Below are 25,187 nucleotides of genomic sequence, written 5' to 3' on the forward strand. Positions count from 1 at the left end.
TCACTCGGGGGATGACACTTCGAACAAGTTTGAAGTGTAATTGGGAAAATAATCCCAAGAGGCAAATTTGAAGGCTACGACAAAACTAACACGATTCCGAGACGTCTGAATTCTGTAATGAAAACAGGCCTTAGAATACTTTTATAAACCGGTTAAAAAGCTACCCTCGGCGAAGAAACCAAAGGGTTTCGACAACATCAGCACTCGAAAAACTCTAAGGGGTATTGAACTGTTCGAACCTTCGAACAATTTAGTACTGAACAAAATTATGTTAAGGCACAAAAAAGCAAAGGGTTTCGATAACACTAAACCCCCCAAAAAAACCAACGGGTACAAACTTACTTCATGCTAAGGCATCAAATTTTTATATGATTAAGCTGAAAGGGAAAAAAGCCACTCTTTTGAGGCCATATCAGCCCAATTCAAGATCCTAAGGGCCGTTATTTTTTGAGTTCGAGAATTCAGTCTCACTCAACTGAAACCTAAGGGTTTTTCTACTTCGAGTTCGAGCAAGTACTCACTCGACTATAGAGACTATATTAGTCTGACTTTGATCAAATTACTGAAGTTTCAGATTCACAAATTAAATTTTCACAAGGCACGAAGTGAGTCAAAATTCTCACAAGGCATAAAGTGTATCAAAATTGTCATAAGGCGAAAAGCAAATCAGAATTTTCACAAGGAAAAAGTCGAGATAAGAAAGGAAACGTTATATATATATATATATATGTATATATATATATATATATGTATATATATATATATGTATATATATATGTATATATATATATTTACAAGGACCGGTCAGGATCCTCCACAAAATTCAAAAAAGAAAAATCCCAAGTGCCTAATTTTCTTCGGGAGTTGCGTCTTCGTCATCGGAATCCCCTCCATCATGTTGGCATCCTCACAGAGTTGTTCGGTCTTTTCGGCCTTCTGCTGAACCTGCAGGATCGAAGTATTAGTCGTCGTTCCCGAATTGATACATCGAGCTTCTAAAAGTTTTCATTACCTGCTCAATCAGGTCGGTCTGCTCTTTATGAGTTTTGGCCAATTCGGCTCGGAGGTCCTTGATCTCCTCTTCTTTTTGCCCGCTGAGAAGTTTGAAGGCATTTCTCTCCTCAGTGAGCCTTTGAAGACCGGCCTCGCATCGTCTCAGCTCTGCCCGGGATTTAGAAAATGCTTTCTGATGAAGTGTCAAGGCCTATGTAGAAAGAAAGGAAATTAGGCAAGAAGAAATAAATGCAAGCGTAATATTGATGAAGGGAGCTGAGGCTTACCGGCTCAGAAGTCGTTGAGCCTCATCGAAGAGACTCGATGCATCACTCAAGTCGGTAGCATCTTTGACTCCCATAAAGCAACCACAGAAAAGGTCCTCCCCTTCATTGGCTCTTTCCACATTGGGGGTCCCCATGGCCTGGGCCTCCTGAATTTGCCCCTTAGAAAATGTAGGAAGGATCGGCGAATCGCCAATTTCTATTGGCCCAAGCGAGTCACTTGGGGCATTCTCTTTATTTTGAAGGGCCTCGGAGACAGCCCCTTCAGGCACACCCACCGATTGCTCCATTAGGCAAGAGGCATCTTTAGCCTTCGATGACTCGGGGACTTTACTCGGGCTCTTTTCCGAGATCCCCTCGGTTTGAGGATAAGTCTCTTTGGCCCCACCCGACTTAGAGGCCTTTGAGGCATCAACGTTTTTCTTCACTTGGGCAACCAGTGTGGAGCCATCGTCTTCATATTCTTCATCCTCTCTCAGTCGCTGAGCTATATCAGCGGGCAGATGGACAATATCTTTCTTCGGCTTACGAGCCTTACTCTTCTTGGGCTTTGGAGTCTCGGAGGTCAAGACCTTTTTTCTTTTCTTTTCCTTCGCCAGCTTCGGGACCGGGGAGAAACCTCCTCCTCCCCGGACGGGGGCCTCATGATGGCATCTTTTCCGCGGCCTGTACGAAAGGAACTCAAGTGAGTATAAGAGGGAAACATTTTAATGAAAGCCATCAGATACGTGAAGAAAAGGCTTACCGTGATTTTTGGCCTCCCATCGGCCCCTTTCTAAATCGCACCATGAGCACTCAGCATACGAGGAGGTCGAAGCTAGGTCCGAACCTAGCTCTCGAGGTTCGGAATCACACCAGGCATCCAAACAACCGCCACATCATAGAAAAGGACGTCAATGAGAAGAAGTAAAGGAAACAAAATAGTAAATAGAAGCTAAAGGAAGGATTGAACTTACGCTTCATATTTCACTTCTCGGGAAATGGCATCTTCTCGGCCGGAATTAGGTCAGAAGTCTTCACTCGAACGAACCGACCCATCCACCCTCGATCCTTGTCCTTGTCTATGCTCGAAAATAGTACCTTAGTGGCCCAGCGCTGAAGCTTTATTAACCCACCTCAAAAAAGATGGGGCCTATACAGCCTGATGAGGTGGTCGAGGGTGAAAGGCATCCCTTCGACTTTGCTCGCGAAAAATTGGAACAGAATGACAATCCGCCAAAAAGAAGGGTGGATCTGACCTAGGGTTATTTGATATTGGCGGCAAAAGTCAATGATGACAGGATCGACAGGGCCCAACGTGAAAGGGTAAGTGTAAACACTTAGAAACCCTTTCACATGGGTAGTGATATCTTCCTCGGGGGTCAGAATCACCACCTCTTTCTTCTCCCAATGGCAGTCTTTCTTGACCTGCTCAAGGTCACTCTCAGCTATCGAGCACATGTATCTCGACACTGGCTCACATCGGCCAAGGAAAGGCAAAGTTTTCTCGACTTTGAAGTCGGAAGTAAGATCACACTCCCTTCCCTCGGAATGCACTCCTCAGGGCGTGGCTCCACCGGAACGCACTCCTCAGGGCCGGCCGCGATGAAGAGGCACCCTTCTTTTGTGGAACAATTTTAGACATTTTTGCCATCTCTACAAGTTGAGAGAAGGAAGAAGAGAATGAGGTTTGGTGTTTAGAAGGAAGGTTGATAATGAAACCTAGAGATTATGCAGCACGAAAAAGCTTGAAGGAAGTGAAAAACTTTGAAGATTAGGGCGGAGATTAAGAGTGAAGTTTGGGCAAAAGAGAAGGAAAGCACATTTATAGGAAGAAGATGAGGGTTCAAAATCAATAATGGCGGACAACAACTGACAGATATTTAATGCCTTGACATGCGAACCGACGGGACGTTTCAGTCACTTCCGTCGCTTACGTCATAAAGATGACATCATGACAGGTCAAGGTACAAAATCGAATGCCCAATTCGTTTTTTCTCATTACACTCCAAGAAACGAGGGAACTATCTATATACGGTTAAAACCGGGCCTACCCGATTTTACTATTTGAGCGAGGCTAGGGACTTACATAGAAGATCGGCCTCGCAACGGATCAGATCGAGGTACGAGGATAAGGCACCGAGTTCAAGGACCGAGGTACCTATCGAAGATCGATGCTAGTAGAGATAGAAAAGCACAATGACAGAAAGGCGAGATATCCGTGACTGGACGAAGATCATGGCATAAATCTCGGAACAGATCAAATCAAGGGCGGTTATTTAGTTAATCATGGGATTTTTTGCTTCCGTAATTAGAATTGTACCATAAATAGGATTCCTCTACTATGTAAAGAGGGCCTTAATCATTTTGTAACCATCTTATATTCACGAATGTCAAAGCAATACAATATTTTCTAGCTTATATTCTTGTTTATCAGATTGTTATATTTTTAATTGTTCTTGCATTGGTCAGTTCGAGAGTGTTCAAACTCGAGGGCTGGATTCCGTTCAAACACTAGTTTGCCTTATTTTATTGTTATTTTTTATTGCTAATCTTTATATTTATCAATTGGTATTAGATGAAATCACGTGTCGTTAAATCACATTATAAGTTTAATTGTTATCCAATTTTAAGGGTAAACAAAAATGTATCACATACAATGGGATGAATGAAGTACTATACAAACATGTGAACTTGCTTCTTTCCAAACTCAATATGAATGTTTTTTTTTGTGTGTGTGTATAAGTTCATGTCTTTGTTAAATGCATTTGAATATTTTCTTTATTACTTTTGTCACTACTTATTTATATGCAAATTAATAAGCGAATCAGTTAGAGATCGTCTGCCTCTGTCAATCTTGACAAGTATTTGAGTCCAATTTATTCTAAAACTTGCCAAAACTTGAATTAAAAAGAATATGTGCAATTCAATTTTTTTCTCCCTCATCCATAATATTAAAAGAAATAAATTTCAAATTTCTATAGATCTCTTTCTTTCGTTCTTTCTGCTCTTTGCCAGTGCAGACAACATCAATATTTAAAAGAATCTATTCAAAATTAATCAATGAATGTAATCTTTGACCAATTCAAATTTACATTATGGTCATCTAAACGAATTTTGTCAACTATAAAAGGACACAATTCCTTGGTTCTAAAACATGAATTGAGTGCAGAAAGAGAGGTTATAACTTCACTTGCTCAGGTCACCGGTAAAATTGTTGTCATGTGAATAGGATGTCACGGGTTCGAGTCGGGAAAATAGCCTCTTGCAAAAATATATGTAAGACTGATGCGTACAATAAACTCTTATGGTTCAACCCTTTCCCGAATCTTGCATATAGCGGGAGCTTAGTACACCAGGTTGTCTTGATATTATTTCTACACACTATGTGCCTTTGATTAAAAGAGCTGTTTCAAAAGGTGGTGAATAGCTTTAATTAGATTTTATTGAGTTTAGAGAGGGTCCATCTACAATCTGATTTAAGATGTCGAAACTCTTCATTTTTTAAAATTGGTCGTTGTGAATTGTATTTGGGATCTGATCTATCAATAATTGACAACTCATATTTTAGGATCTTGGTTAGATTCCAAGTATAATTCACATCGGACTAATTTTAAGAAACGAAGAGTTTCTCCGTCAATTAAATTAGATCGTAGATAAAAATATCTCTAGATTCAGTAAGATCTAATTCATGCTCTTCAACACCTAAATATTTAGCTTAAATAATGGAGTTCCAGCCAAATTCCTGAAAAAGAAGTCCATATGGACAAAAAAATTCACATGACAGGACATGTATATATATTAGGATTAGATCGCACGTCTTTACTTTTTTCACTAGTTTTTATTCGATTAATGTGGATTATGATGGAAAAATTAACAAGCCATGACTTCAAAGCTTACCTTATTTAAAAAAAGAGAGATCTTTTTAAAATAAATATTAAGATTGAGTAAGAGGGCAGAACTTGAGGAGGGAGGCGAGTTGCGCCATGCCTAGCTAGCAACGGGTTTTTACCCTAAACTAGATCGGGGCGAAAATCCTAAAATCTAAAATATTACTTGGAGTTCCAAATCTTTCTCTAATAATAATAGCTTAAGTATATGAGGATAATTTGGACTAGTGATATTTAATTTTTATAATAAACTAGTAATAGTACCCGCGCGATGCGCGTGCACAAATATCAAATTATAATTTGAGTTATTGGAATTATCTTAAAATTTAAAACTTCCAGAAAACATGTTTCTTTTCATTTTATATCTATAACAATCCAACTCCTTGATCTAGTACTTGTATTTTATTTTGTGTTCAATATTAAATAATACTAAACATATCACGTTTGTGATATGTCTTGTTTGAGCATATTATTTAACAAAATTCTTACTACCACTTTATGTTTCACCGCAAATTCGAATAAGTCTTATCCTTCTACATTTTCACCCAAAACAACTCTTTCTTTAATCTTTGCTTCTAGTTATTGCATTATCTATTACTTAATAATGTTATATGCATGCAATCTTTTATTAGCTTACCAATTGACTTGATATCTTGCTTATTGCCCTTTTGATAAACATATATAAATATAAAAAAATTTATTCCTAAAAGCTAATTTATTTTTGTTCTTTTATCCTCTTAATTACTTGGAACTCTTTTTTCATTTAAATCTTTCAATAATATTTTTGACTATTATTTAATTATTTAATTTCCTTATACTTAATTAATTCAAAGTATAAATATTCTCACACTATCTCTATTTTCCTCTTTATACATCCGTTTCCCCACTATGAATTTTTAATTAGTTTTTTACACTAATATTTTACCAATAAACAAAATATATAATATCACGTTTTATTTTAAGTTATAACTTTGAATTAGTTTAAAATATTAATAGATAAGGTTTTTCTTATTATATTTTAAATCTATTAAATTTTCTTATAATTGTTTTGTATCACGTGTAATTAAATTTTCTTTCTTTTTAACGTTAGGATACAAATTAGACTTTAATTTTCGTTCATAAAATTATCCACATGAGATATTTATTTTATATTTCCTTAGTTTTAATTTGTTATCCAATTTTTAGTTTTTTATCTAGTAAAATTTTAATTTTGTAGTCCTATCCATAGTTTGAGCGTTTTCACCATAATTTTAATCTAAATCTCAAGCTCAAATCGTCTTTCCCTTCTATTTCTAATATTAAATATTTTTAAATTTTTGATTATTGCTATACATTACCTAATATGTAGTATTTTATTTTCTTATGTGGCTTTCATTAACATGGCTCTTTATTTTTATATCCTTTAATATTATTATATAAATCAATGTATGATTTTTTATATTGAAAAAAATATTTATTTTATTTAAAATTAATACTCAAAATTATTAAATAGTTTAAATTCATTAATAATATTTTTAAGCATTATATATTTACTTTATTTTTTTAAACTAATTCTTAGTATAAATAACCTCGCATTATCTCTAATTTATTAATATTTTGATATTTTTTAATTGTTTTAATATGTTAAACTTCAGTTATGTGGCCTTATCCACATCATGACCTTTTTTATCATACTTAAAAAAACTTTTTTATATCAAATTTAAATAAGTTTTATCCTTTTTTTGTTCTTTATGATAGAAATTTTGATTTTTTTTCTCTGTTTGTTTCTTATTTTGCTATTGTATATTCAATACTTAATATTATTAACGTTGTCATGTGCTTTTTATTAGTTTGAATTTAATATCCACTCTTATCACATTCATTTTAATATAATATAAATAATAAATAAAAATTATTTCAATAGTAACTTTGACTCTATTGCTCGTATTCTTAAATATGATTTTTCTTATCATATTAAAAAAAAGTCTCATCTCAAATTCAAATATATATCTTATTTTTCTATTTTCTCCATTGGACCACATTTTCAAAAATCATCTTATACTTTCAAACTTAACCTAGCAATACTCAATTCAAATATTAATCGTAAAATTTTTAATTGTTGCAGTAATATTTTCACTATTATTTTAAGAAATATTTATTTACATATAAAATATTTATTTGTCCGAATTGTAAACATTAATATAGCCTCATTATATATATATATATATATATATATATATATATATATATATATATTACTATTTAATTATTTTTCCTACCATAACTGAATTATGCACAAAATTTAATTAAAGATACTTATAGTAATGTATATTGTTCACAAATAAGGTCAGATACAAAGATTGTACTAAATAAAAAATTATTATTCCAACTTAAAATTAATGTGTAATATACAAAATAAAAATTTAATTAATTCTTTCTCAAAAGAAGATACCTGCCATAATTGAATTATACACAAAATTTTAATAAAAGATACCTACAGTAATGTATATTGCACCCAAATAAGGTCAGATACAAAGCTTGTATTAAATAAAGAATTATTATTTCAACTTAAAATTAATGTGTAAGATACAAAATAAAAATTTAATTGATTCTTTCTCAAAAAAGGATACCTACCGTAACTGAATTATACATAAAATTTTAATTAAAGATACATATAGTAATGTATATTGTACCAAAATAAGGTCAGTTACAAAGCTTGATCAATTAATTAAAATTCGTCCCTACCATAATTATACAAAAAATGTTAACTAAATTATACTACTAATAGAGATTTGTATCATAATTAAAAAATAATTCTTATTGAACTATTACTTCCATTAATTATGTTTTCATTTATAATTCAAATTTTTAATGTTGTCTTAAAATTGCCAAGTGACTTTTTTTAGCTTGCCACTTGGCTTAACCTCATGCTTCACTACTCTTCTTTTAATATAATATAGATATAGATAATCGGTGTCAAGTTTAAAAGTTTTTTCCAGTTATTCTGCCAATTCTAAAAGCACGAGGACAAAACTAATGCAAGGCTAGTATGAGGCCAAATAGAGAAGAGGCAGATTTAGAATTCTAAAATTATGGGTTCTTACCGCAATTTTGAATTATATAATAATAATAATAATTGAGTTCACAGTTAAAATGTTGACAAATATTTATTTTTTTCCGTCCAAAATAAGTAATTTTTTCAGATTTCAAGAATGAATTAATTATTTTTTTCCTACATTGTCCTTGGAGTAAATAATGTTAGAGTATGTGTTAGGAGTATTTATATGAAGCAATAGTAAAGGTTAATATGGTCAATTTCATTACTAATTAGTGTTAAAAGGTGAATTTTTTAATCTGTGTGAAAATAGCTAAAAAATCACTTATTTTGGACCGAGGGAGTAATAAATTTCTAATCCCTCCATCTCAATTTATTAGTTGTGAGCACGTGATTTTTGTTTTACGCGACAATCACTCCAAAAGAAACAAAATAATAGCAATTGGTCTTGTTGTACATTTGCTGAATTTTTACGTGGCGTTTTTTGCTAGTTATTCGTGATTTTGCCCATGGTTGTTTTATTCAAACAAAAATAAAAAATATATGTCTATATGTCATGTGAACCGTAATCCGTTTATTAAAAGAAAAAATAAAATGTGTGCATCCTTCATTGTATTTTGTCATTAAGTATTTAGTATAATTAAATGTTAATTGTGTGATAATTATTGTTCAATGTTTTATATGGTATTATTTGGCAAATTAATTTAAGAAATTAAAAAAAAAAAAAAGAGTTTCGGACTTGGGCCAGTCCGATTTTAAATAAACAAGCCCAAACAACCCAACCCAAAACCAAAATTACTGGTCCAGTCCAGTTCAGCCCCTAACTATCTCAAACGGCGTCGTTTGGGTCGTGTTTGATCTGGGCCGTTGATCTCAGATTGATCAACGACCAAGATCACTTCCCCATAACCCATAAACAAAACCCGACCCATTCCACCCGGACCGACCCAAACCCCTTTAGGTTGAAACGACACCGTTCCCTACCAGCCAAAAGATCTTGACCCTTCATCTCACCCCATCCAACGGCCAAGAATCGATCTCTCACTAACTATATAAGCCTATAACCTTTACCCTGCCCCCCTATCCAAACCCCCAGGCCTTAGTCGTCCCCTCCACAGACCTCAGTCCTCCAAACCCTAGCCGCCCCTGTATACCTTCGCCATGAAAGCCGGCGGCATGGACGCCGGTGCCCCCCTCCTTAACACCATAGATGCTCCTCACCGTCCTGGACCCAAATCCACCAACTACACATCTCGAATCCCATCCCACCTTCTCGAATCTTCATTTGAAGATTCGAGTCAAAACTCGATCTACACCGATCTGCCCTAAATTCATACCAGACAGTCCCCGGACCCCCCTCGTGACCAAACCATGCTTGGTTTGGTCCGAATCTAACCAAGAAAGCCCAAAACCCAAATCTGCCCTCTAGAACCCTAGGTTTCCTCGTGACTGATCCGTGTCTGTTTGAGCCAAGTGATTAGGGTCTAATGGACCCTAATCAAAGTGTTTCTCATTTGATAAACACTTCGATTAAAGTTCGTTCAACCCCAAGAAAGGTCTGTTTGAATCCAAGACAAGGTTTTCTAATTTTTTCAAGTTTCGAGGTAATGTTTGTTTTTCTTTATCAGTTCGTTTTATCTTTTGTATTTGAATGTTTGTTTGTGTGTCCAGTCGGTTGTTTAATTTGTGTCCTTAAATTTTTTTTATCAACTGTTTCTGTCCATCTCTGTTTTGATTGAATCTTTCTTTCATTTACTGGTAATGTGTGTGAGGATAAACTGTATAGTCAATGGAATTTGAAACTGCTCGATTAATCAGTCCCCGAGGTCGTCTGTGTTCTGACATTGCAATCTGAACCCCTTTGTTGATACTGTTAGATTTCTAATCCTTGGCTTTGATTGTATATATTATAATTAGTATAGTCGATTCGATACATGTCGTCGAATAGTTTTAGCTGTTTGAATGGTAACATTTTGATTTGTCTTGCTGAACATTGTTTGAATCAAATTAAGAATCAACTATAGCTACTTATGATTGATGTATTTGAATCAGAAGTATAAAAGGATTGGTTTTTGTAACTGCAATCTGAATTGGAGGGCATGTGCACTTGTGCACAACATGTGCATTAAAGGCCCTTTTTGGATTAAAATAGTTTGACAGCATATGCTGTCAGATTATATTCCTGCTGCCCATGTCTGCTTTTAGTTAATAAAATGGGAAAGGGGACTGTCAGGGAATCTCATGGGGGATTTGATTTTTTTAAACATTGAGTGGAAAGACAGTAAGAAAGGGAGGGGGTTCTGATTGTCTAACAGGCTGTTAAAGGGGTGATTTTAGGCTTATAAAAGAAAGGAACTTCCATTAGAAAAGGGGGACTGGATTGATTTTGAAAACAAAAAAAATTTGAAAAAGGAAAAGGCAGGCAGATTTTTAGACTAAACTCAGACTTTTGGAGATTTGATTGTTAGATATATACAGACACCTACGAGAGAGGAAAATATACAGAAAATCAGCAACTGTTTCTTCCTTGTTTGTGTGATTCTCAGTTTGTTCAACCTGTTCAATCAACTCTGTTTTCTTTCAAGTATCAGCTGAGTTCATTGGTTGATTCACATTGTTTGTTTCTCCTGGATTTGGTCTGTCTTGGAGCTTTGTTTCTACTGCATTGTTTGCTGCTGTCTTTCTGCCATTTTTCCATCGACTCTAACTGTATCTTGCACTGGAAGCTGTTCTATTTGTTACCTGCTGTTACTGCTGCTGTTTCTGTTGCCATTGTCATTCTACTGACTTCCTTTCTTCTTCGATTGTAAGCATTCCCAGGTACACACTCCTGAAACCTTGTTGGCTGAAAGTTTGAAGTTTGAAGCTGAAATAAAGAAATGAACATCCGTTTACTTTACGATCCTTATGTTCAAAAAAATAGTTTGAATAGTAGCTTGGTCTGTATTTGTTTAAATTAGTTCCAACCACGATTGCTCTGTATGAATTATGCACATCTTGATTGACATATCAGATAATATTGTTGTTAGATCAGACGTATTTTCAATGTGTATAACCATTAGGTTTCGATTTAGCTATGACAGTATAATATAGAATCGTGGCAAGCATCTGTATGTATTTTGTCTAGACTTTTGAACTGTCAAATCTGTTATATTTGGTTCCATTTAATTTCAAGATAAATGTACCCCAAGCTAATTCTCATGTGGTGTTACTTTAACAGGATGGCCATATATGCCAACCCTCTTGTTAGATTACTTGTTCCTATATAGGTTCGATATGGGTTTCGATATAGATTCACTGTTTCGAAATAATGCGACTACTTTTTGAGTTCAATTAATAGTAGTTTTCCTAATAAACAACTGATTTCATTTATCAAGCCCAAATGAGCTAGTTTTAAAATTCAAACTGGAAGGTTGTTTAATGTAAATTTAGTGTACGTTATTAGTTTGCTTGCAATCCCCCTTAGCAAATTAACAAAGCTCATTCACTCCTTGAAGACAAGGCATTAGGTAATTCTCATCTCATAAACAACCAATTAGGTAATCAAACAAAATTCGGATTCGTCAAACATAGTAGATATTTAGTATGTAGTTGCTTAAACAAGTAAGTTTGGTCTTTCTCTTTTATTTTTAGAGACAAATGTAATAGAAATGTAGTCGCTTTAGGACATCCTTTTCTAAAAAATGAGACGAGCCTCGCCAAACAAAAATGCAAATTGCGGGGCCCTCAATAATTGATCATAATAAATACTTAGAATTTGGGATAGACTGTTTAGTGAATTCCACTGCCTTCCCCAAAGATAATAACGCGTTAGACTCTTTAGGCGCGACTTAATTAAATTACATTCTTAAATTCGGGTGCGCATTTATGTGACCCAAATTCAAATCTCAACGGAGTCGAAATGTGTTAACAACTACGGGTGCATTGATTGTGACGTGGTTCGAGATGCATTTTCACGACGTTGCAATTCTATAAAAATAAATGATAATAATAAAAGCGGTTTAAACTTAATAAAAGCACATAAGTCACAACATGTATTTAAATCAGATATTTAGCCATTATAACAATTTAAGCGACCGTGCTAGAACCACGGGATTCGAGGGTGCCTAACACCTTCCCTCGGGTCAACAGAATTCCTTACTTAGAATTTCTGGTTCGCAGACTTCATTTGGAAAAGTCGAAAATTTCCTCGATTTGGGATTCAAGATAAACCGGTGACTTGGGACACCAAAAACCAAACCTTTCCCAAGTGGCGACTCTGAATTAAATAAATAATCTCATTTCGAATATTGTCACTTAAATTAGAAAAACTCCCCTCGCGCATTTTAACCCTTCGGGGCGGGCGCGCAAAAAGGAGGTGTGACATTAGTCATAGTTATTATTTAGGGAGTCAACTCTCTCTCTATATATATATAATAATCAGTTTAAAATATAAATTATTATGACTTATAGTATTTTTATATAGTTTTTATTATAAAATTTTTATTTTAAAAAAAAATAAAAATCTATACCTAATTTATGGTCAAAGTTAAAAAAAAAAAATTGACCCTCGTGATTTGAACCATGATTAATAAATTGAGACGGAGGAAGTACTAAATATAGGGTATCCCATAGGCTTAAGGCTAGATCTGTCTCTTATTTGAGTCAAAAGTGAGGTGTTGGGGGATAAGTGCATAGATTTGTCATTTTGAGAGATGCTATATGAGAGATGCTGTTAGGGATTAGCCGGCACTTATTTTGATCCGAAATTTTAAATAAAAAATCTTAACTTCAATACAATTTAATTTATTTTTGTCCTAAAAAATTAAATTAAAAAATTAAAATTAAGATGGTGGGATAACAGGCTAACGTGAGGCCAAAACTGGCTGCAGACGGAAAAAAGCAGAGAGGTTCTCTTCTATGGCTCTGTTTGCCCATGTGAGGTTGCTCCCCCAGCAGCACACCACTTTGTTGATTTCACCATCTTTCACTAAACATAATAAATCAAACTTCCCCCAACAATTCAAACTTGAGAATTATATTGCAATTTCCAAGAGAGCAATACCCATCATTTCCATACATGCCTTAGCAGCAAAGACAACAGAGCACTCAGATTCCAAAGTCCAATCACTTCCCCCAACTTCCGTTAATGGTAAGCATAAAAAGGAATACACCATTCATATGCCTAGGCAATTTCAGAATTTAAATTTTGTGGATTCAGTCTTTAAATTCCCATACCATTCAATTTAATGGGCAATTGAAATTATAATTTAGAAATTAATACTCATTCCGTTTCAGTTTATGTGTCATATATTAGACTATTCCAAAAAGAATTCTATATTTGAAAATTAACTTTACATTTTTTACTGTAACCTTAATAACAAGCTTTTATAGACCTACAAATGTTACCACATGTTTATGTCATAAATTTCAAAAGTTTTATAGACGCATAAATATTATGGCATATTTAAAATCACAAATTTCAAATGTTCATTTCTTTCTTAAACTCCACGTCGATTCAAATTATGTCACATATATTAAAACAAACGAGTATTATGTTTCTGTATTGAAAATACTAGATTAAGCAGTGATAGCAGGCTGTATTCCCTTCTGTTCATGTGATAAACCATCGTTTGGCCTCTCCCTGAATTTCTATGTCTATTTTATGATAATTTTTTTAATTTATTGTATGGACGATGGAAATATCAATTTGAAAGGATGGGCTGCGTTTGCAAAAAATGTGTCGGGGGAATGGGATGGGTTTGGAGCAGAATTTACAAATCAAGGTAAGCCGATTGAATTACCAGAAAATGTAGTACCTGAAGCTTATAGGGAGTGGGAAGTGAAGGTATTCGATTGGCAAACTCAATGCCCCACTCTTGCTCAAGGCGATGACGCCTTCTCGTTCATGTACAAGTCCATTCGGCTACTTCCTACTGTCGGCTGTGAAGCTGATGCTGCTACTAGGCATAGTATCAACGAGAGGAGTATTGTTGATGACAACGTTTCTGCTTTTGCGTATCAATCCAGTGGATGTTATGTAGCCGCCTGGTCCAATGAAAATAAGGCAAATCCCTATAAGTCATGGGAATTGGAGCATTGTTTGATTGATCCTCGGGAGAAGGAGTCGAGGGTGCGGATCATTCAGGTTAGAGGTTATCATCCGTTTATTGATTTAACCCGTTTTGACCTGCTCAAGTTTGACCTGGCCTGTCTATTTGACACCTCCAATTCAGGTCGTGCGCCTTGAAGATTCTAAGTTGGTATTGCAAAATGTTAAGGTGTTTTGCGAGCATTGGTATGGCCCGTTTCGAAACGGGGATCAGTTGGGTGGTTGTGCTATTCAAGATTCTGCATTTGCTTCTACCCAAGCCTTGGACCCTGCTCAGCTCATTGGTGTTTGGGAGGGTAAGCATGCGATCTCCAGCTTTGACAATGCTCCCCAAGTAAGCACTAAATAACCCTTTACGATCTCCTACGTGTTGAATTGCGTAACCATCTCACTAGGAAATTCTTAGTGCTTTTTGCGTGGCGGTGAGAGTTGAAACCAGGACCTCTTGCCTGATGTAATACCATATTGAATTGTGTGACCATCTTGTCCAAAAACTTAAGTTGTTAGAGAGCACGCTTTCTAATTACTTAATTATATTATGTCTCAACCGTATCATCCTCCTATCATCAAGTTGACGCATGCTTTCTTTTTGTTACTTCCAAAGCTAACTAACATTACATGACATACAGTCCTTAGTGCTGAATGTCCTGCGCAACAAAAAACAATCTAAAATCATAGTGATTGTAGCACCCCCCCCCCCCCCCCGCGTTGTTTTTGGTACAGCATCAAGAACTTTATTTGGCAGTAGAATTGTAGATTATAACATTCATGTGTCTTGACTTCAAGTTTATCAAGAATTGGGTTTTGAGATTTTTATCATACATTAGCCATTTGCTTGACTTCCTATCCCCAGAAGTTGACAACCATAATCTCATTTGTCACTTTTTGCTGCCTTGCTTTAGTTTAGGAAGAAATCTAGTAGACTGAGAATTGGATTTCTGCTAAAGCAAAGCCAATTATCTTCACAAACCAAAATTGATTCTTGCTTACCTTTCTATACATCTGGGGAGAGCACATGGATAATTCTCGCAGCGTTGAACTATTTGTGACGTCTGCACTTGTACCGATGCTTCATACAGAAGTTCTGGGAAAGAGTAATAGGGAGTAATCGTGTTGAGTAATAGGGAGTGGTCGTGTTATTCTTCACATCTCTGTTGCCTGCAGTTAAAAATAAGCTGATCTTAAGGCCATTGTTCTATCCTATCCAATAAATTAATCAACTAATGTTATTCAGGTAAAATATGGGCGAAAAATGCAGCAACACCAGCTGTTCTTTTGAGTCATCAAAATTATAAAACAATTGAAATAACTATTAGTATTCGGAACAACGTTTTCTTCTATGCATGGGTTGTGGTATCTAAAAAGCTAGCTAGATAGAAATGATTATCAACTTTAGTGCTGTTACTCTTGCCCAGTTAAGGACGATAGACCTTCTAACGGATCCTTAATTAGGGGCACGTGAACCCATGGTCTCTCCGCCAAACTAGATATTTTATGTGCATATTTTTTAAAATTGATCTAATATTATATGTTGGCACCCATGCTCCAAAAAGGCTAAATGGTACACTTGTTTTAATGTTGAGTTATTTACCTAGAGGAGCAGGGATCGATTCCAACTTAATACTTTTTTTTTCTTCTATGTTTAATGGTGCACCCATGTTATAGAAATTCTAGATCCGCCTCAGTTAATCTTTCAATGAAAATACCATTTTAGTCCGCGCAGGCAATAAACCTTCACACACTAATCAACAAGAATTCAAAATACCGACTTGATGGCAGAGTAGTTACAAAGTAAAAATCGACAAATTGAATAGTGTACCAAACAACATCTTATTGATTTGACTTTTCAGCTTACCCCGTTTCTATTGTAGTTGTAGTAGTAGTTTCATGCTTGCAATCTACTGCAACTGAACTTGCTTTCTAGGGAATTAGTAATCCTGGAAAAAATTGACTTGCAATGTCTGTGTTAAATAATTAATAGCATGTCAGCATCAGAAGGAATAAGTAATGGAGAGTTCTGAATTACACTGCCAGAAAGTTCAAGAGCTCGTCGATGACAGCACCAGGAAGACAGTTAGAGATGAATTAGATCTTGTTTTGCTCCCAAGGCAACTCTGGTGTTGTTTGAAAGACGTTGCAGGTGGCGAAACTTGCTGCGAAGTTGGGTGGCTGTTCGAAAAGGGACGTGCCATGACGTCCAAATGCATATTCTCTGATGATGGGAAGTTAAAGGCAAGTAGTTTTCTTATTGTTTTGTCCTAACAAGGAAATTTTTTGGTTATTTATTCTCAGTCTCGCTTTTAGCTTATACTGCATCTATATTGAAGATATTTTATGATAGCATATTAATATGAATATAATTCCCAGTCCGCCATCATATCTTATACCTATTTGTGAAATTTATTAGAGGAAAGACCAGGCGTCTCTGATTCTACAGAATCAGCCTGTTCTTTAATCTCTATTTTCTATTGGCGAAGGCCTCTGTTGATAACCATGCTCTGAGAGGTTATATTTTGAATAGATTTGCTCCACTGAATAGTGTAGCAGTGGTTAGGATTTTGTCTTGAATTTTTAATCTATTAAGACTTTCTTTCTTGAAGGAAGGGAAAAAGACCCCTAAAAGAAATAAATCTCATAAATCTTCTTAATATGCCTTATCCTTTTTTTTTTTTTTAAGGGCAAGTTGAGAATCTTTGCTTCTCAGTTCTCACAGTAACAAGACAGCCTCCACAATGTAGTCATTTAAAGAATTTTGTTTAGGGGGAGAATTTATTCTTCCGATAAGTCTTTTTTATATTAGTAGATTGATGTAGGTCACTTGACCAATCATATTAAGTTATTATGTATTTTTTAATAGATTTTGTTGTATTGTCTATATATCATCATTCAAGATTTATATTTATTAGCTTCCGCATGGCACCTTATTATTTTTTATCCCAACATTAACAAACCTTTTTCTTTAATTGGAAAGGACCATAAATTCCAATGACTTGCTCGATCTGACACTTTAGTTTTGATTATTCTTCAGGAAATTGCTATAGCATGTGAAAGTGCTGCATCCACAGAGTAGGCACCAGTTACCTGCAACATTGACGCAGCCATAGCAAAAGCTACATGCCAAGAACAGTACGAAGAGACTGCTCAATTATCCTTCCCCAGAATTATTTGTGGAGGGAAAATATGTAATTGTATGTTCGTATCTCCAACATGGTTTTACTCAGGAGTGACAATCATTCTCTGTATAGTATCGGTCCGAAATAAACTTAAATAGAGCAACATAATAGGAATTATTTAATTGTATGATCAACATGATTTTATTCATGAGTGACAACCATTTTGTATAATATTTGTCTAAGATGAGCTTAGATAGAGCATCATGGTCAATAAGGATTCATATAGTCAATTCTAACTTGCTATTGTTACAAGTCTTGCGGCACAGTCATTCTTTGCTAATGACTTCTGTTAGTTCTTATACCAAAAGATATACCTTGAACAAATTAAAAAATTATCTTCTGATAAAGAAAAACGTATAGATTCCAGTATTACTATAAACTAGCATCAATTACAACAGCAATAAACCCGGTATACTCTCACAAGTGGGGTCTGGGGAGGGTAGTGTGTACGTATAAACAAACATCAATTAAATTACACAAGTAAAAAGGTGAAAATCATTCAAGGAATAAGACATCATAAGATCAACAACCTAGTTTAATGATTTGAAACAAGAGTGAAAATCCTTGACTAAAGAACACATTAGTGGGATAATTTTCACACTGACTATAAATCTCACAACACTTGGTGGAGGCAAATAGCAGTCCGACAGTCTTTAACTCATCTTCTTCTACTCAAACTCGAAGGTACTGGATGTTACTGTTGAAACTAGGTAGAAGACACCATGGTATCATGAAAGTGTATTGCCTCTGGTCTCTTTTCTGTACAACTTGCGAACTAGCCAGTACCAGAAATTAGAATCTTCTTTTGCAGAATACAGGATCAACAGCAAGCTTCATTTTATCTGCAATGCATCATGTTCTACAAAATTCAATTATCCATAAAAGGATCTAATCTTTGAAAATATCTAAGAGAGCAAGAGTTGTCCACAGTACAACTCAAAGAAGGGTACATGACTTGATATCCATTACTTCTTTTAGAACTAAGAAAGTAAATATTATGAAATTTTCCAAAAGGAGGAGACAATTGTTCATCGCTTCTTGTAAAGAGGAATTACCAAATGGACGTAGATCTCAACAATTCAATCAGGCTCACAGGAGTGCAGGAAATTTAGCTCTAATGGAAACCTGTAAGCCTATCAATTCTATCAATGTTGAGGGAGAATACAAGAGGGCTTTTCACTAAATCTCAATCTTTTTTTGGAAACTAGCTAAGAATCCAAAAGTTAAAGAACTCAATGTACCCTTTTGAATTTAAAGGCATGCACCCGTTTTATAGAGGAAAAGATGAGAATCCAAAAGTTAAAGAACTCTAAATATAAAAAGGGTACATGCCTTTAAATTCAGTTTCTCAAGTAGAAAAGAACATTTTAAGATTTTTCATTGGTTCATCAACCACAAGGCAAGCAGTAAAATCATGCACCTTTCATTATTACGTGGTATAAGTTCCTAATTGCTATAAGTTTTTGCGCATCCACAAAAATGGGTTACTTCAAAAAGATGACAGGAACATACCTGCTAGAGATATGTCTGTCTCAGAAGCTAATGAGCTCCTGCTGCATCTCTCATGCTCAAATTCAGACTATTTCGCATTGTTCGTCTCCCTACACCACAAGGATTTCCTTTCTGCATCATAGCAACAAATTCCCCATAATCAATTCGTCCATCCTGGAAAGAAGCGAATCCGGAAACAGATTATTATATATGAGGGACAAATATAAATACAAAAAGAACCATTCCATGCATATAAAACACAGTTTTTGAGAGATAATTTTGCCTACATGGTGGGCACATCGAATCACAAACTCTAATGAATTATATTATAGGATTTTGCATGCATGAGGCACAAAATCTGCAAAAATATTTAGCAGGATATATATCTTGTGTGGCCAAACTTTTTAGAGAAAGGCCTGTTTGGACAAAGTTTTGGGAAGCCAACAGCACTTTTGTTGGAGATTTGAGGTGTTTGGGCAAAAATGGAAAAGAGTTTTTCAGCAGCAACAAAAAAGCATTTTTCCTGCTGTAGCGAAGAAGCTACATATCCTTATCAATAATTTTTATTCACAAAACTACACATTGATTTTAAAAAGGAAATCAACCATTAAAACGTTGTCCCATTCTCCTTCTTCACCATGAATTTTTTGCCATTTTCTCCCCAACTCTTTCTTCTTGCAAATCGCACCAAATCTCAAACAAAAGATGAAAATATTTTGATTAAATGAAATTGAAAAATTTAATCAGTCTCTAATAATAAATAACTATAACAATTTTTTAAAGTAATAGTAGTTGTAAGTAAATCTGTACATGTTCTATTTTCATAATTTGACGCTTAAAAACACTTTTTTTGACAAGATCGACCAAACACGAACAACTTTTCTAATATTTAACGAAACGCTTCTCAAATGATTTGGCTAAACACTAACAGCTACAATTCTGAAGAACTTCAAAAAACACTTCTGACAAAAAGCACTTCACAAAATAAGCGAATTTTAGAAAAGTTTGATCAAACAAGCTCATACTCAAGAAACCTACAGTCAAGGAGGACTTGTCAAAAGACAACCAAGTTTTTGCGTGATCTAGAAATACTTAGAGATATCTCTTCTAGTTATTCCTTTTAAACATTTGGATCTATGCTTTATCTGTGAGCATGTGTTACATGTTTCATTCACTTTATTAATCTTATAATCTTTGCACAAGTATAATTCTACAAGTGTGACTAAAAAACGAGAGGTTGAGAAGACTAGCTTAGGCAATCGGACCAAATAAAATAATGACATAATGTCCAAAGATACTTTTGAATTGAATCTGAGTGCACCCAAGCAATAATGATAATCAGAGAGGTCTGCTAAACTATTAAAGCACTTCAATTTCATATTTAGTACCTAAAAGACATATTTATGCTCTAAAGTCAGTCGACTTACATTATCCTGATCGACTTCTCTTATAATATCCTCAAAGTAAACATCTGTAATGTTATGCTCTACACAAGCTTGCTGGACCTCATCAACTGTTATATAACCACTTCCATCCTTGTCAAAATATTGAAATGCTGCCATGAGATGTTCCTCGCGCTCCAATTTATTAAGATGAACAGTTGCCGCAATGAATTCCCCATAGTCAATAGTCCCACTATTGTCCACATCAGCCTGAAATTGTGAGTATTATTATAACTACATCAATGGCCTTAGAGAGTTTAAATGGAGCTTTGCATGAACCTCATAGAAACGCATGTTTAGAGTTACGGGGCAATAGAAAGATCAACAGATATCATGTGGACAGAAACAAGGAACTGTACAATAAAGTGATGGTGTTTATAATGAGGCATATGAAGTGGGTCCAAGTCAGAGTTTAGACCTAACAGTTTTCAGGAACTTGTCACACATAAAAGAAAAGCTGAGTACCTTGCGGATGAGCTTCAGTAACTACAGAAGTACTCAAATAATCTAACACATGAAAGAGCCAAAATTCCAATTGAACTCTCCTCTTTCCAAACAGATCGAATTTACCATCATTACCCTGTGCCATTCTACAGAGATGAAGATTCTAATCTTCCTTGACAGATAGTCACGTCATTAACTTGAGAAAGATGCTGAAAACATATACAATCACTTTGCAATAAAGATTGCCTTACCGCATTCATAAGTTCACGTATCTCCGTATCCTTTAATGTAGAGCCATATTTTCTCAACCCAGCTTTTAGTTCATCAAATGTAATTGCACCACTATTATCTGTATCCATGGCCTTAAACATCTCTCTCAGACCAGCAATCTCTTCTTCTGACAAGCTTTCAGCAATCACCTGGAAGCAGAAAGAATATGTGAAGCTTCACAAAGATTTCAATTACATATCCAAGCAACCCAGAGGGAACACAACAAACTGTGTCACAAATATTATATTGGGTTTGATTGGACATGGAAGAATCTGAGATTCACAATATACTTGAAGCATAGATCTACAATCAGGTTTGAACAGATACCCGCAAAGCCATCTTTTTTAACTTGTTCATAGCAGAGAACTGTTTAAGGCGAGAGAGTACTGCAGGATCCAGTGCTCTATCAGGAGCGACACCATTTTCGCAAATCCAAGGATGACCTGCAGAAAGTTAGAGGATATTGTAATATGAACATTAGTTCATTCACCTGCATAATGACATAGATGTACGCACAGGTATACTATATAGATGCAATTTGAGAATAAATGAAGCTAAACAAAAATATTCCATCAACTGAAATATGAAAGGTTGCTATTACTTAATAAGGTAAACATACACAATACTTCATGAGCAGTTAACCGCTCTGACGGCTGCATGCACAACATCTTCCGGATAAGATCTTTTGCGCTCTCAGATATCAACGGCCAAGGGTCTGAATCAAAATCAATGTGCCCTTTCAGAACTGCGTCAAATATCCCCTGCTGCGTTTCTGTAGAATACAGATTGTGACTTTATGGAGATGGAAATCGGAAAATGGACAATATACACTTTAGGATTACTACATACCAGCCCAAAATGGTGGAACACCACTTAGCAGTATGTATAGTATGACCCCTGCTGTCCACACATCTGCTTCAGGACCATAATGCTTCAAAAGAACCTCAGGAGCCACGTAATATGGACTACCAACGACATCCTTAAATATTTGGCCTGCGGGAGTGAACAACAAGTACCATTCAACCAACATACAATATAAGGAAATGATAGAATAAGTGTATGCTAACAAATCAATGTTTCATAAACCAATATTTACTGATCTCCAAAGAGTGACAAGTTAGGGATATAAGCATCTCGAAGAATGAACTTTAGTAATAAATACAGCCATGTATAAACTATTCTAGAGAGAAATAAAAGGCCACGCCTGTAAATATGCAGTTACAAATAATTCAGCCAAAATATTAAGAATTAGACCTAAGACGAATACAAACAGAAAAGCATCGTTTGAAAGGAACAGAAAAGAGGTATTATCGATACCTAATATTAATCCAAATTGACAATAAACAACATTTGACTAGTGGTAACTAATAACTTAAGTAAATACAGAATACACGTAACCTCACAGAAAGATTTCTTTTTTATGAATTGTTCATTTTAAATATTCAGTTAAATAAGCCGGAGTTGAAGTTATAGATAAAAGTAAGCTGAAACATCATTATTACCTGGTTTAAAGAAAACAGAGAGTCCAAAATCAATGGCCTTAAGAGAGAAATCATCATCCTTATTAACCAACAAGAAATTCTCAGGTTTAAGATCTCTATGCATAACACCAAGCGAATGGCACGCCTCTACAACCCCGACAACAATTCTAGTCAATTCAGCTGCCTTTCTCTCACTATAATGTCCTCGTTGAATAATTCGATCGAACAATTCACCGCCACTACATAGCTCCATAACAATATGAACATATAAAGGATCCTCATAAGCTCCTTTAATTGTAACAATATTTTTATGCCCAGCTAAATGATGCATTATTTGAATTTCTCTCCTAACATCTTCAACATCCTCTTTGGAAATCAATTTTCGCTTCGAAATAGATTTACAAGCATATTCATTTCCCGTAGAATTTTCAGTGCATAAATAAGTTGTACCAAATTGACCTTGTCCTAATTTACGACCCAAAGTATAAAAATCACGAATATTAGGGGTTTTATGCCCCATTACGTAATAAGCCTGATTACTACCCGTACGATTCATGCTTGCTTTTCTAGGGCTGACGAGAGATAATGATTTTTGTTCCTTTTTGTGATTAGAAGGTGAGAAATTGTCAGAGGAAGAATAAGAATTGGCAGATGAAGGTTCGCGATTGGAATTGGAGTAAGAACTATCTTCGGGCTGAGCGTAGCCCTGAAAAGTTTTGCCTCCGATAGATCCACGGCATGTATTGCCCATCAAACAATCACAAATCACGCGCCTTTCAGCTCGGTAATGTCACGCTCGATAACGCTTTCGTCATCCACAAATGCTTCAATAAGCTGGGAAAAAAACCAAAAAAAAAACAGAGAAACTGAAATGAAGATCATAGAAAGTTAATTTGAGCAATATATAAAGAGAAAAAGGAAAAGAAACTTACAGTTAAATGCATATATCTTGCTGAAGAAGATGGATCTAAATGAAAAAAGGAAAAACAAAAGAAAGAAGAAGAAAATGGAGGAAGAGGAAAAGCCGGCGCAGAAAGAGAATAAATGGAGGTCCAACTCCAACATTGGTCAGCTTCAATTAAATGGTCCAATGATATTTTTTTTATATTTAAAAATAATTAATCTTTTAATTTTTCATTTATAATTAAGAAAATATTTATATAAATATCTATAATTTATTTTAGATCACAAAAATTTCTTTCATCCTCAAACATCACATAAAATGAAACCAAAAAAGTACTTATAATTCTTTTAAATAAAATTACGTAAAAGAAAAGGATATAATATGTGTATCCAAAGTTGCAAAATTATTTTAATACATCGGTCTCCTTACTTTTCTTTCATAAAATATATAGACCTTAAAATATGAATAATTAATTTTATAAAATAGTAGAGTGAGAGCATGTTAAACTAGTCCAAATATGGCATTGCCAAGAAACATCCCAATTCCCAATGACTGTTGTCTCGGCTAGGCGGCTAGCTACATATAGTAAGAAAATTGTACCTTTAGGGCTCGTTGGGGAGTGGGATATCCCAGCATTATATTTAAGTTGAGTTTATCTCATATTTAGTTAGGATAAAATTACGGTATAATTAATTTCAGAATTATAATATTTTTTTATATTTATGGAAGGGTAGAATAATTAATTCGGGAATAATTTATCCCGGTATAATTTTTTAGGATACAAGTTATCTCATCATTAATTATTTAGGGATTAGTTATCTTACCCTCCCATAGGGATAAAAAATATTACAATCCTGGGATAACTCATCCCGGGATTAGTTATACTACGATTTTATTCCAACCAAATATGGGATAAACTCATATCAAATTTAATCCCACGATTAATTATTCCTTATCCCTCATACCAAACGAGCCCTTAGGGGTCATTTATTTGTGAAACAAGTTATCTCATGATTAATTATCTCGGGATTAGTTATCTTACCCTCACATAGAAATAAAAAAAATACTACAATTTCGGGATTAATTATACCACAATTTTATCTCAATCAAACATAGAATAAACTTATCTCAAATTTAATCCCAGAATTAATTATTCCTTATCCTTCGTACCAAACGAGCCCTTAACCACTCAAATAGTTAAGAGTAATATATAGTTATATACTTTTAGAAAGAGTCTAAATGAAACATTTCTTCATATATAAATGTATAAAAAACACACATACTAACAATGAAGAATAAATGTGCTTAGTCATATATAACAATACTTTTTAGGATTTAATAATTTTAGCAATGTAAAAGATGTGAGAAAATATACAAGAAATACGGTAGGAGTTTATTAGGAGTGTTCAAAATCGAACCGAAACCGAAAATCGAATCGAAATCGAAGTTTAATGGCTTATTGGTATCGGGTTAATGGTTTAACAGACGGGGAACAGATTGAAATTTTTTCATTAACGATTTATCGGTTTGGGGCGGATTATTCAATTTATATAAATATCTATTATTTTTATCCATATATATATTAACTATCAAAAATCCTTCCACTTTAGTCTTCCACTCTTCCAGTACTCTATCCATATATCTATGTCTGGACTCATATATTAACGCCTATGAGCAGTGACGTTGAAGTTATATAACATATTGTTGATTT

The 25,187-nt window shown here is 34.6% G+C and overlaps 2 protein-coding genes across 3 annotated transcripts; one reads left to right on the forward strand and one right to left on the reverse strand.

Annotated features, from left to right (window-relative positions):
• Nucleotides 1-13,033: 13,033 nt before the first annotated feature.
• LOC104237822 (uncharacterized) lies at nt 13,034-17,674 on the forward strand. Of its 2 annotated transcripts, none has more exons than XR_011404497.1 (5): nt 13,034-13,311; nt 13,877-14,307; nt 14,396-14,605; nt 16,253-16,503; nt 17,300-17,674. XR_011404497.1 is itself a non-coding variant. In XM_009792048.2 (5 exons), the coding sequence occupies exons 1-5, from the start codon at nt 13,080-13,082 to the stop codon at nt 17,339-17,341; spliced, it is 1,113 nt and encodes a 370-aa protein (XP_009790350.1). In that variant the 5' UTR covers nt 13,036-13,079; the 3' UTR covers nt 17,342-17,674. The 2 variants fall into 2 exon arrangements, 1 of the variants encoding a protein (XP_009790350.1); XM_009792048.2 differs by having other exon boundaries at nt 13,036-13,311; nt 16,306-16,503.
• An 85-nt stretch (nt 17,675-17,759) lies between these two features.
• LOC104237821 (calcium-dependent protein kinase 4) lies at nt 17,760-23,652 on the reverse strand. The gene is made up of 9 exons (XM_009792046.2): nt 23,505-23,652; nt 22,594-23,406; nt 21,941-22,084; nt 21,711-21,863; nt 21,419-21,534; nt 21,073-21,240; nt 20,363-20,587; nt 18,957-19,109; nt 17,760-18,286 (listed from the first exon to the last, which is right to left on the reverse strand). The coding sequence occupies exons 2-8, from the start codon at nt 23,321-23,323 to the stop codon at nt 18,984-18,986; spliced, it is 1,662 nt and encodes a 553-aa protein (XP_009790348.1). The 5' UTR covers nt 23,324-23,406; nt 23,505-23,652; the 3' UTR covers nt 17,760-18,286; nt 18,957-18,983.
• Nucleotides 23,653-25,187: the final 1,535 nt, after the last annotated feature.

The sequence above is a fragment of the Nicotiana sylvestris genome, chromosome 12 (genome assembly GCF_000393655.2).
Source record: "Nicotiana sylvestris chromosome 12, ASM39365v2, whole genome shotgun sequence".
NCBI classification, from domain to species: domain Eukaryota; kingdom Viridiplantae; phylum Streptophyta; class Magnoliopsida; order Solanales; family Solanaceae; genus Nicotiana; species Nicotiana sylvestris.